Source organism: Lichenostomus cassidix, chromosome 1 (genome assembly GCF_008360975.1).
Source record: "Lichenostomus cassidix isolate B80296 chromosome 1, HeHo_3.0, whole genome shotgun sequence".
In the NCBI taxonomy this organism is placed as follows: Eukaryota; Metazoa; Chordata; class Aves; order Passeriformes; family Meliphagidae; genus Lichenostomus; species Lichenostomus cassidix.
Window position 1 is genome coordinate 30,993,167 of NC_139479.1, and position 14,106 is coordinate 31,007,272.

Here is a 14,106-nt window from a genome sequence, read left to right on the forward strand (position 1 = left end):
ACAAGAAAAGAATTCAGATCTCAGAACATTCAAAAGAAATACATCTCTATTTTACAAGTCAAAAAATAATAAATTTGAAGAAAATATACTTTTTTTAGATATTCAACTTTCAGGTGTAACCAGGTCAAGAACTCAAAAGCACAGAATTCACTTCCAATTACAAAAAACCAAGCAAAATGTAGATTTTTTTTTTTTTTTACCTCTCTGTATCTGGGCCATTTTTGGCTATGATCATCTTTAACTTTCCAAGTCCTCCCACGGGGGCTCTGTCTGTGCCTGTTGTAAACTGTAAGAATAGTCTTTTCTGTTCATCCGTAAATGAATGGACTATTTCCCAGAATTCCCTATCAAGGAAGAAATCAAAAAGTAAGTAAATTGTTGATTTTCTTTATTACAAATGAGACTTTCAAAAGTAATTGAGCTTTGAAGGTGTAGTAATTCTAATCAGTCTCAACATCAAGTTTACAGGATGCATTCATAAACCAAAACTCTCAGAATGTATTTACCAATCATTGAGGTTAGAAATAGCAATCAGAAATACTACCAAACACTGCAGTTTAACTGTCTTTAAATGTTAATTTGGCTGATAAGTGTTCTGCAGATATTCTATTATTCCTATTTCCTAAGGAATTATACTGATTCAACAATGCTTATACCATCTCCTTTTTTCTAATGATGATAGTTGAGAAAAGTCAAATTACACGTAAGACATTTGCATATCCAGTATTACAAAAATACTAAATCTTACAATATTAAATTAATTATGAAGAAACAAGCAGATAAAGTGCTTTTTATCTTTACAAAATTAGAAAAAATTACCTAATAATTAGAGAGTCTCTTGTATAGCCACCATCATATTCTGTAGTTTCTTCTAATGCTTGAAAATCTAAATTCTGTAAGAAGATGATATTTTTAAAGATGACCACTGATTATACACTTTAGATCAAAAAAAAAAGCTCCACTCTCTAGTGTACATTCAGAATTCTTACCCTACTTCCACAAATAAGTAATTCAATTTCCTCTGGTCTAAATAAATATTTCAAAGGAGATTCATTGGTCACCATGTGGAATCCTCTCCGAAAGGCCTTGAACTGCTTTTCTACCGATTTATTGAGTATATAGTCAGCATACAGATTGACAAATTCCTGCAAGGAAATAAACCAAAAAAACCCTTAGTGCTTCAACACATGCCACTTGAAGTACCTCCCAAAAATACAAGTTCCCAAAACACATATAATTCTGAAATTCTACACAGATTATCTGGGCTCAGCTTCTTTTCAGCAACACAAAAGAACAAGTCTCAAATGCTGCTCAGACTGGTCAAACATCCCACCCAGAAGCTATGTATTGATGTATCAAAGCTTTCTTAAGAGAACCCTTTTCTGTTCATAATCACTGTTATGGCAATTTTAAAACCCTTTTAAACTTAAAAACTTTAAGTGAGACCAGACCTTTATAGGGTTCTACATAATTCTACAGTATATCCAAGAACTACAGATTACATTAAAAAAGCTGAGTGTACCTTTCTGTTTTCATTCGTAATCGGAATTTTATCACCGTTTTCCTTTAAATCATGCATCATTGGATTGCCAAAGAGATCCGTGTGAGATATTTGAAATGTTATCATCATATCATCTTCCACACTTCCTTCATATTCTAGTAAGTCTCTCAAACTCTGGTAGAGAACCTAACAGAATAAGATATACATGTTCTGTCAAAAAGAAGTTTCGATAGATTTCACTGAGTAATACAAGAACACATGAAACCACCTGCCTTGATAAAGGGTTGCGACATTCTATATTCAAGTCATCTAAAACATCTCCCATAGCAGTCCAAACAATAGTTTATTAAGCTCAGTATTTGTAGAGAGAAACAATAGAACATATCAACATAAAAAAGAAACATGGCAATCAGTGGTAATTCCCTTAAAAGAGTGTTTTAGTACCCACCAATCTTCCTAAATGCAATTGTTAAACCTGCAGTTTAAGAGCCTTTAATGACCTCTTCTTCTTTTAAGTCTTTTGAATCCGTCTTTACTTTAGGCACACAGATTATGTTACACTGGTATGGGGAACATTAATGAGTTAAAAATCAAAGAAACCCCTCTATTTTATAGCAGGTAAAATTGACAGCAGGCTTTTATCTTCTATGTCTTGTTTAAAACCCAAACCAACTAGGAAGTAATCCTGAGCAATGCAGATGGGGCAGTTTTAATGTAAGAAGACATTTATGAACAAAAAAACATTTAAAAAATTAAAAAAAAATTTAAAAAAAAATCACAACTTAGGTCAGAATTTACCAACTGGAATCTTAAATTACCTGTAAGAGTTTGCTCTATTCAAAGAAGCAACCAGCCTTCCTCCCTGCTATGCCTTAGGAAAAGCCCAAGACTCTCTTGGAAACCAAAGACTATACAGAAAAGGAACAGTTATTTGGCTGAGACAGAGGTGTAGGGGCTAAAGAATGCAAAGCGAAGGTAAAAGCAACAACTATGTGCAATTGTATTTTCATAGTGAAGTAGAAGAAATTAATTTTCCTTCAAGGTTTTAACTGAAATATGAAAGTTTACATGTAAGCTTCAACCTCTCACTATCTGTGTCTTTTTGATTCTTCCACAGGACCTTTAAAAAGGACCGTGCACTGAGAATCACTGGACTTGGAACTACTTGGGGTGAGGGCTGGTGAACATTCTATTTTCCATGCTCTACAGCATTACATTAAGTATTGGGAAGCTTGACTACTGTGAATTTCACTTTGGGTTTGAGAAGCTCTGAACTGTTTAAGTCATATGAGAATGTCTGACTGCCTTGTTCCATAGAAATATACCCACTCTTTTTTGTCACAAAAAGTTTTGAGTATGTAATAGAAGTCAGAGGAAACTCAGGGCACTGTTTCTCAACATCATTACACAGAGAAACTGGTCGAACCTGGCATGCTGTTGTATGTAGCCATCAAAAGCAGACCAGACAACATATTTTTTGATTACACATGCATCATTTTCAAAAATGAAAGGCCAGCTCTTTTTAGACAGCATTATTTTACTCAGCTTTTTTTAACAGATGAAGACTTTGCATAACTGCTTATAAAAGGGAAGTGTCCCAGTGTCTGAAACAGAATGAAGTCTGCTAAAAACTCCTACCAGCAACATGAGGGGAAGCCACTGGTGATCTTTGCAGGTGGAGCAGGGCCAAGACATCCTGCACAAACACTTGTGTGTTCTATCTACCAAAGCACATGTACAGCTCAGTGCTTGTGTAAAGCCACTGGCTGGGAATGGGTGTGGGAAGACACAGACACTGATCATTGGGATATTCATGAACTGCCTCATCTGTCTTTTGCTTTAGACAAAAACCAGTAAGAACATCACACCTTTGCATGTTTATTGTTACTTTCACTTTTTTTGGCAGAAATTTACTCCTACAAATAGCTATAAACAGCTTAATTTTAGAAGTCTCTTTGGGAAGAGACATGCTTATTTATGATTAATGCTTAGTAACATTTAGCAATTTATGCAGTAAAAAAATAAAATGCTTTATTGATACTGAGCCCTATTCATTGACTCTACAATTCTGCCTCCTGCAAACCAAATCTAGCAAGAGGTTTTATTGCTTATTAATTTATTTTAACAGATCCAGACTCTTCACACAAGTGACTGGTTATTTCACTTTCACTTTTGACAGTGATCTTATGTTTAATTTAAATACGGATTAAATTATTGCATGGAAAATGCACTACTAAGCTCTAAGAATACAATGAACTTACAGGATGAGAGTCTGCCAGATCACGGAAAGTTCCTTTTTTGCCCATTAGCTTCCTGTAGACAACCATTGGAAAATGTACATCCAGTATACAGTTGTTGTAAATAGCCAGTCCCAGTACTATGCCAATCAGGGTAAACTGACCCTCAGTTTCAAAAGAGGACGGATTAAACCAAAACAGTTTTGTAGACTCATCATATGTGAACATCCCTGTTAAAAAAACAAAAAAAAGTTGAATAATTATGGCTACCATTCAATAAAAGTAGCACATAAAACATACCAGTATAAACCCATTTGCACTAGCCTTGAAAACGTATTTAACATTATACTGAATTGAATGGCAAAGAGAAACTACTTACCTTAGGGTAACTGAAGCTGCTCAAAACACTGTTACTCACATCACCACTAAAAGTGTGCAAGAGAACTGTGATACAACATCCTGCAACACTTGCTGAAGTTGCACATACACAACTTTCATCCCCTCCACTACTGAAGAACCAGCAGCACACTGTCAACAGCGACTGTGACTTTGATAAATACAGCAGTGGAAGACAAGAACACAGTCAAAAACATGTGGGATGAAACAACCCTGAAGGACTCTTAATAGCAAAAAAAGTGACAGCCTTTCCTCAAAGGCCAGTTGCAGCAAAGGAACAGGACTAGATGCAGCCCTACTACTGAATTAGAAGCTAAGATGATGGAGCAGGGATTGACCATCACACATAAGTGCAGAGTTAGATGCCCAACAGATTTGTTTGCTTGTTTCAAGGACCATTGTTACTGCAGCTATTACACACAGCTTAACTTGAGGGGCAAATGGGCCATAGCTTCACAGAACGGGTGCAATTTTAACAGCTTGTCACTGTCTAAAGGGAGTGGTTTTGCTTCTCTCATTCAGTTCACTATTTCAGGTGACCAGTTTCTTGCCCAGCTCACAAGCCGAGCACTGAAGACTTCAACAAACAGCTGAATTGGCACATGCCAGAAGCAGAAGGGAGAAAATGTGCAGACCACAGACAGGCTGAATCCCTTACCCTTTTGGCTGTAGCAAGACACAAAGTAACACTTGTTTATGAAACTGGAGTTTGTGTAGAGACTATAAACTATTTAAATGGAAACCCACAATAAAATCCATTGCTTACATGACTAGATACTGAAGTAAGATAAATGAAAACCCCCATAGACTTAAGCTGAGAGAGAGACCACCCTGGACAGATATAGTCCCAGTCACCTGTTGCTTGCACAGCTAAGTCTCATGACTTTCAGGCAGAGCCTAAGAAAAAGTGCCCCAGGCTCCTTATTCCCAGCATACCAGAAGTCAGAGCCATGTGGTCAAGAATATAAACTACATTTGCCACAAGGATTTATTTATCTCGTCAGCCCTTAGAATATATGCTTATTTACAACCTATGCAGATGTACAAACTGATTACAAAGCCACATAAAGAGAGCCACAAAATTACTATAAAGACCAAAACCATCATCTTCAGCCAAGAGATAAAGACTGTTTTCTCATTCTAGGTGAGGAAATGAACTGCAAGCTCATTCAGAGACTCTGGCTGTTCCCCAGAATAGATTGCATATCTCAGTAAGTGACTAGGGCTGGGTCAGCCATTATGGGAGCACACAAATAACAGACAGACTCATCAGATAGGACAACTGTACATCAGAAATGGATGAGCAACTCAGGTATCTATAGGAGAAACATTATACAGAATCCTGTATTCCATCTTCTGAACCAACTGAAGTAACTTCTGGATACTGGTACATAAAAGCAATGACTTGCACTTTCCGTAATATGATGGAAAAGTTAAACTGTTGAAATAAACAACTCCAGCAAATGTCTAATAATGAAGGACTAACAGTTTACCCAGATCTACATCTGGAAACACTTTACGACGAAACACAATATTTTACACCCTTACCAAAATTAAGACTACAGTACATTAAAATCATAGTGAAACACCAGACGTAACTGGAATCTTCAAGAAGGGGAAAACAATTGCATATTGTTGCTAAAGACATTATATAAAGTTATCACTTCTTCCCCTTTACCATGGTGACTGTTGGTCATAAATCCCGTATTTTTTCTGAGTTATTGCCTCCTTTGAGTAAAACTTTAAGGTAGTTTAATATGAAAATGCTCAAAAAGTCAAAGAAACTATAATAACAATTTACAGCTCTCCAAATATACATAGTAGAGGACAGACATTTAAAATTTCATTTAAAGGATGTCCTTCATTTTTCTCAGGTAAAGAAAGCATTTATAAATCAACAGAAGTCACACTTGGTATATCTGGTGCATACATAATCTACTATACTGTAATGCATATATATATACACACATAGTGAATGTTAGCTACATTTTCTGCTTTTGCACATTAATGCCAAAAGCCACTAAAAAGCTTCCCCCATCCCAAAGTTACTATGAATACAAAAGGTGTGCATACATTTTTAATACGGAAGTAAAATTTAAAACATGCATGCACATCTAATCTATTACCTATCTTTAAACACAGGGAGTATATACACAGTGCTTGGATCCTAGCATGAGCAGACTTTACCATTACTAGAAAGAGTATTTCAGTGTATCTACACAACTTCTGTTTAGATAAACCCAAGTTGAAAATGTATTTATTTTGCATTGAAAATACAATTTCATCAGTCAAAGTACTAAGATTTATTTATTTTGTCATACTTCAAAGTAAGCTAATTCAGATTCCAAATCTCTTCAAGTTACCAGCATTTTTCAGAGTAAGACTTGTTTATAGCTCTGTACCACTTGTTAAGAGAACTGGCTTGTGGTAAAGGGCAAGGGCCAAGGTTCAGATTTTTGTTACTGATTCTAGGTACTTGACACTGATACCTCCTCTCTAACTTGGTCAAAATAGATTTCTCCTTATTTTCATCAATTTCCTAAGCTACAAAACCAAGAACAGCAGCTTTTTTTTAAAGCAGTCCAGTGAAACCCAATTAACAGCCATGAGCTGTTAGCCTTCTTTAATGGAAGCCATTACAGGAAGTACAATGTAACACTTTATTTCACATTAAATATGAAATTATATAGGAACCTGGCAGGTCTCATTTCTATTCTAACATGAAGTATTCTTAAAATTTTATACGATTTTCATTTTTTCAGAGTAGCAGACAAGCTGCATATTAAAAGAAGCATGTCCTTGCATAAACGAATGATGCAGAGAGCATGCTGAAACACAAATGTAAAATTTTGGCTCTAATATATCAAATTACTCTTGGTTCTTTTAACTATAATCAAATTTGACATTACTGTCACACTTTGAATCTGTAGAACTGAGATGATCAGATTTATTTAAGCTGGAGGACGGGGAAGAAATAATTCAAAACCTCACCATAGTCCTACTCTTGCTTTATTGCAGAAAACTCTTCCTCTTTGGTTTGATTACTAATTCTAGACACTAATCACAAAGTAAAGTGAGGAGAAAGGTGAGAGAACAAACAAAGGAACCCTGCAAAAAAACCCTGTACTAGTATCCAAACAAGCAATGACAGTTGTCACTAACAATACAGTTACTTCTTCCATCATTCCACCTTTAGGAGGATGACTGCTGATGACATGGTGAGCCCCAATGTGTGTCAAATACTCTCCTGATCATCAGTGAATCTGGAGAGCTTCAGAGAGAAGCAACAGTAGATACAGAGAGGCAATGCATGAACACAGAACAATCCAGTCTGGAATATAATCCAGGCCAACCTTTAGTGAGAAAAAATCTGTTAGATTAGTAAATTACCAGAACACATACCAATATCCGGATTGAAGATTTCTTCCACAACCAGTTGAAAAAATTCTTTGGAAACACCTCCTTCATCTACCCCTTGCTCTCCTTCAAATTCAACATACAATTGCTTCTTCAAGTCTGCAGGATTTTCCATGGCAATCATCTCTAGCTATTGAGTGAGGAGACAGAAATACTTCATTAGCAAATCTGTTTACTAGAGGAGTTTAGCATCAAACAATGAAACCAAAAGTACCCTCCAAAATTAAGAAGCAAGCAAGCACAAATCACAACAGAAAAATAAGAGAAATCAATAGTAATGCTAAATCACTCTAAACATGTTTTAGAATCTGGGGATTAACACAGCAAGAAACTTACCATGGAACTGATCTGTTAGCCCATTAAAGCTCACAGGCTGTTAGCTTTTTTTATTTCTATTCTTTTAAGCACTTATTTTAAAAATTATCATTGTGTTGCACACAATTCATAGAAATAGGAAGAAAACAAGATGTGTTACTTGGGATAATTAAATTCATCTGACAATGAAAAGAGTCTGCAATATGATCCACATGTTTGACAATAAACAGCTTTGTGAAGGGATTACGCAGAGATGTTTTCAGAGTGGGAGACAGAAAACAAGCCTGTGGTGAGTAGCTGCAGCTCTCAAAAAAAGAGCTGGGGAAAAAACACTAAAAGTAAAAAAGACACTAATATTACAGTCAAATCAACGCACTCCCATTGATCCTAATGAGGAAGTATCAAAAATCTCTTGCTCTTATTTCTTCACTGCTTTTAAACAGATCTACCGCGCTGCTGCTATGAAAGTGAAAATTCAGTTACGGCCAAATAGAAAGTATGACATTTTACAAGAAGGGGTTTCAAGTCTACGTAAAGGTCATTACAGGTCACAGCATCACAAAATAGTTTGAGTTGGAAGGGACCTGGAAAGATCGTCTAGTTCCAACCCTTTTGCCACGGGCTGGGACACATTCCAGCAAACCAGCTTGCTCAAAGCCCCATCTAGCATGGCCTTAAACAGTTCCAGGGATGGGACATTCACAGCTTTCCTGAGCAACCTGTTCCTGTGCCTCACCACCTTCACAGTAAAGAATTTCTTCTGAATAGCTAATCTAAACCTATTCTCTTATTGTTTCAGGTAATTTCCCCTTGTACCATCACTGCATGCCCTTGTAAAAATTTCCTCTCCAGTTCTCACAGTTCTCTTTAGGTGCTAGAAAGTGCTATAAGGTCTCCCTGAAGCCTTCTCTTTGCCATCTGAACAATCCCAACTCTCCCAGCCTGTCTTCATGGAAGAGGTGCTCCAGCCCTCTGATAATTTTTGCGTCCCTCCTCTGCACTCAACCCAACAGGTCCACATCCCTGTTATGCTGGGGACCCAGAGCTGGATGCAGCAGTCCAGGTGGAGTCTCACAAGAGTGGAGTAAAAGGGGACAGTCACCTCCCTGGTCCTGCTGGCCATCCTGCTTTTGATGCAGTCCAGGGATTTCTGGGCTGCGAGTGCACATTGCCAGGTCCTTCACTTTCTTACAAGAAAAATGTATCCTTTTAGTATGTTGAAAGTTAAGCAGGAATGTTTTGCAGCTGATAAGAAATATGCTGCTTAAAAGCATGAACACAGTGGTTAAACCCATGCATCACAGTTACACTAAACATATCTACGTGGCAAAGAAAACTCAACAGCAGTAAATAAAGGCACAGATGAACCTGTACACTCCTCTACCAAAACCATATTACTGGTGAGATTTGCCTCTGATTCGGGCTACTGCAAATTGTACTCACCAGTACTCAGCAGGTGGCCTTAACATGCTAACCCTTACTTTTTATTGTACTACCCTACCTTATCCACACACGTCAACACTCTTTACAGCCCAGAATTTTACTACAAAAGTATGAAGTAAAACAGGAACAGAGCAGAGAACATGAAGGCAGCAGTAATGACACCACTGACTCACAAAATTACACCACCAGGAAGGCACATTTTCTCCTGCTAACTGCCAAGTCAGCCAGCCATGATCCAAGCAGCACAGCACAGGAGGATGGGTGACAGAGTGGTTATCTAATGGGTTTGAAGACTTTGAAGGACTCCATGCAAAAGGAGCATGTAGAGAAAAAAATGCACTACCTGGTATTAAAACTAGACTCAGAAGGAGAGGGAGTGTAACTTCATAGCACATAAATATCAGTTAAAGAAACATGAAGGCAAATCATGAGGACCCCAGTAATGAGACCAAGTGAGATTAGGTTTTCAGAATATCCTGTAGTCAGCTGATTGAAATATAGACTAGTTATATACTACTTAAGACATTTGCGTAAAAAATTCTTTTCCTAGGACAACAATGGAGCTTAAGCCAAGTACAACTTGCAACTTTTTAAAAACAGAGAACTAGCATTTATTTTAAAACCATAAATACAGGTTAAATGTTCAAGCTGGACAGACAGAAATTCTCCTACTGCAACCACTTGCAACCAACAGCAATAAAGATGTGGGCTTTTTCTCCCCAGTCATGACTTTGTTGGCTTTGCAGTCTTTACCACCAGTGATTTACTATACTGCATATTTTATGAATTTTGGTAAATTCTGAGAAAGCAAGTGCTGCCTCTGCATTTCTTTTGGGACAGCAACCTTTGTAATAGTGTGAAGACTCTCTTGTGTCATAGAAATGCACTAAGGAAAGTGCTCATATTTCTACCTACAGAGCAATTAAAGAAATTTCAAAATGAATTTTTGGCTGAGAAAAACAGCACTGAAAAAAGAGGAAGGAAACAATCTTAGTTGAGCAATGCTGGCTAGGCAGATTAGAACAGTGCACTGGATGTCTGCAAGGGAGTCAGATAAAAGATTACCCAAAAGCCAGTATTTTGAGCAAAGCCTGATGCTCCTTGAACTAGATTCTTCTATAAGCAGGAAAATGCTGCTAAGCTGCTCAACTGAAAGTTGTCAGTTTAGTTGCTCCTTGAATATCTGTGTCAACACTGATGCTTCACAAAAACTGAGCGCAGTGGGAAACACCATCAGACATGACAGTAAAGAGGCACTGGATTTTAGCAGAACTGCAGCAGTGTTTCTATAGCAGGGAAGTACAAATTTCAGTTACAGTTGTTTGGTTCTTGCGTTTTTTTGGGGCCTTTGTTTGTTTTTAATAATCACAGCTACCTCAATCTTGTCAACACAGATGCTGCTTGATAAACAGAATCCAGCTGTCTGAATTACCAAAGTTTTAAAAGTTATGTTTTCTGTCATGATGGTTTGACTGGCTAAGTCATGGAAGTAATGATTATGTTTTCCAGGGACTTCCTAAAAAGCAGGTGTGTAGTACCTCTAAAGCAGTGGCAGAATGTATTAATTGAAAAGCTGAAAGCTGAGAGATGATGTCATAAAGAATATCTGTATTTTGTTTGCTGAAACACAGCACTGTACCACAAGCTAAGAGACTAGGTGATTTTACTTTGTTTACAGAATAAAACTGCTTTCCTGAAAGACAGGAATGTTCACTGAATGACAGAAATATTACAATATTTAAAAGCTTAATGTAACATCAGAGTTTGGCTACGTGCTTAGAACTGATAGCAATGGAACTAATTTCTATTCAGTCAAAAATGATCACAAACCACCTCAAGTTCTAGCCATGTAACATAAAAAGTCTCTTTAATGCAGAGGCAGCAGCACTTTTCACACCAGATAGCAAAAATGGTAGAACACAGCTAATTAACGCTTAAAAGTACCGGTGACACATCATGATGTAAGTCGGTCAACACATTTTTCTAAAAAATGGCATAGAAAGTAATAGTTTGAGTGTCAAAGCAGCGCTTTTGCCAGCTGTGCTTTACAGTTCATGCATTCAGAGCTTGCACACATGAACAGTCACATACTCTGCATCCAACCAAGAAGGCACACCAGTGCTGACATTTTCACCTGGACACACCGACTTCGACTTGGTCTAAAAGAACATCAAAGCTCCTGAAGTACTTTGCTGCTAATATGAGAGAATCTGCTTACTGGGTTCAGGTGTCACGTAAGAGTTTTCCCATCAATACACTCAGCAGAGTCATTTACAAGCAGGAAAGGGTTGCTGCCCACTAACTGTCTACATTCCACGTGACATTTATCAATTGAGTTTCTAATTTGAAAGCAAGTACAGGCCAGATTCTGCTGAAGGCACCTGCCACATTTTCACTTGCAGAAGTTGTGTGTCGTAACTCACACCCTTTAAATTACTGTTACCTGAGAAGAAAGCCACATATAACCTGGGCCATGGGGGTGGGGGAAGAATAAACCCAGAAGAAGGGGATGAAAGAAATTAGCTCTTGGGGAATGAAAAGACAGAAGAGGGGATTTAAGGATGTATTTCCTTTCATTACTACCCACAGTCACACAGCATGACTCAGCAATACAGCTAACCTATTAAACCTGCTGGACAGAAAAAAGCATGTTAACTGTCTTCAGGAACCGCAAACTGAGCTACCAACTCCCAAATATAAGGGTTCCTTAAAAAAAAATGGGGACCAAAGTGTTAAAAATTCCAACATTCCACCCTTGTCCCCAGGTGACTTTTCAGACTAACATGCATACAGATAAGTATACAGTAAGTATATAATACAAAGAAAGATGTTTCATTAAATAATTTCCAATAAAAAACGCAAAAAAAGTTTCTGAGGCAAGTTTCATACACGCAAAGAAATTGAACAATGAATTTGTAAATAAAATTTTTCCTCACATGTATGTGTTTCAGAAAACTAAGACTCTCTTAATAAGCAACATTAAACAAGATATTGCTTTTAAGATATTTTAAAAATATTGCTTCAAATTCTTACAAAAAGGGAAAAAGTCCTACTGCAATAATAGTAAACAAAAAAAAATCACTTACCTTATCTGCTTTAATGAAATCCAAAAAGTGAGAAGATATACATAATTATAAAAACTAAAATACTAAGAATTGATAGCAGAAAAGCAGCTTGGTAATGATTTAATTAGCTCAACTAATTAGCAGGAGAAGGCCAGTACTTAGTGAGTTTGGAAGAAATTGCAAAGGCTGATCAATATATTTGTTTGAAAAATATTCAACATCAATAAGGAAAATATGAGTACACCATCTCAACCTCATATTAGTCAATATTCTTAAAAATGCATTTATCAGGAAGTTATCAGTCATTCCATATATACTCAAAAAAGTCTTCACTGACTGTTCTGTAAAGACACAGATCTAGTGACATAAATAGTACTTACAATTCAAACACGTCTGTAAATATTCAAACCCCTGAAGTTAAAAAAATACGAAATTCAAAGGTAAATATGCTGGTACTCATAATTAATTACCAGCAATTTAAGCATATTTAGAAACATTTTGGTACTGAACAGATCTAAAACCATGCTTTCAGTATTGAAGATTATCATCTTGGAAAGATCTTTCTGGTAGTTTTCAGTGAGACCCTTCCTAAGTTCAATCCTGTACACCCCAAACTGCAGCCATCCCCAATGCAAACTCATCCAATGCAGCTTTCACTCAGATTGTGAAGCTCATGGTTTTCATCTCAGATTCCCATCAGAGACAGAGCAAATGCTTTAAGGCTTAGGACATAAGACTGAAGAGCTTCCTCTAGACCTCTTTCAGACCAATTAGGAAATAATTGTGGAAATTACTAAAATCACTTCTAAACCAGTTACAGAGAGTATCAGTAACAACAGCATGCAATTCTTGAACAGATCAGGCACTTGCTGAAGAAACTGAAAGATGACAGTGTGGAACAGTATCTCCCCTGGAACAGCTTCTCAGCTATCAGCACACTTGCAGCTCAGGGACTTCCCAAGGTTTGTGTGTGGCTTACACCAAAATGCCTGTAATGTCCATTAGTTTTGATGGATTTTCTTTCATTAAAAGTTTCAAGTCCTGGGCAAAGACATCCATAATTTTAAAGTACACAGTGTGAAAAAAAAATACATGTCATTTTGCTTACATTAAGCCTGCTTCCTTATAATAAAACTAGGTGCTATCAGTTGAGAAAACCACTATTTCTCATTCAACTTTTCCATCCAGCTTTTATGTCCTCTCCATCAACTTTTTTTACCCCTAAGGGGACTTTACAATTTCTTTGAAGAGACTGAGCTCTCCAAATATATTTCTATTGCATACTTTCTGATATTAAAATGAGAAGAAATAAATGAACAAGACATAGGAACACTATGGTCAATAGTGACATTATATTGTTCCATTCACTAACACTTCCTTGGAGAATATTTAAAATATATTCCTTGAGCACTGATACTTTGTATCATCAGTTAAAACATATCAACAGTTAAAAGGTGTATTCTGTACCCATTTAATACATTTTTCAGTACAATTTTCCCTAATTCCATATCATCCCACAACAGCTACCTTGTAACATCTGTTTGAAACAGCACATACTCCCTTCCTCCACCTTGGATGGCAAGTCTGTGTTCATCTCCATTTTACTGAATATGATCTATTTTCCACTTCTGAGAAATTTCTGGGCTCCACTTGGTCTTGTTGGCTACCACTACAGTTTAGTTCAGTCTACCTGAATTCAGAACAATCCTATCTTTTCCCTTCATTTTCTGTC

The 14,106-nt window shown here is 36.9% G+C and overlaps 1 protein-coding gene across 6 annotated transcripts in view; it reads right to left on the minus strand.

Annotated features, from left to right (window-relative positions):
• Window positions 1–14,106, minus strand: part of UBE3A (ubiquitin protein ligase E3A) — a 54,689-nt gene that overhangs the window by 1,671 nt on the left and 38,912 nt on the right. For all 6 annotated transcript variants that reach the window (XM_085055434.1, XM_085055415.1, XM_085055426.1 and 3 more), the window contains 6 exons: window positions 7,537–7,681; window positions 3,763–3,968; window positions 1,523–1,687; window positions 990–1,145; window positions 820–893; window positions 201–344 (listed from right to left, as the gene is read on the minus strand). In XM_085055434.1, coding sequence (XP_084911560.1) covers window positions 201–344; window positions 820–893; window positions 990–1,145; window positions 1,523–1,687; window positions 3,763–3,968; window positions 7,537–7,681 — 890 coding nt within the window. The remainder of the gene's footprint in view (window positions 1–200; window positions 345–819; window positions 894–989; window positions 1,146–1,522; window positions 1,688–3,762; window positions 3,969–7,536; window positions 7,682–14,106) is intronic.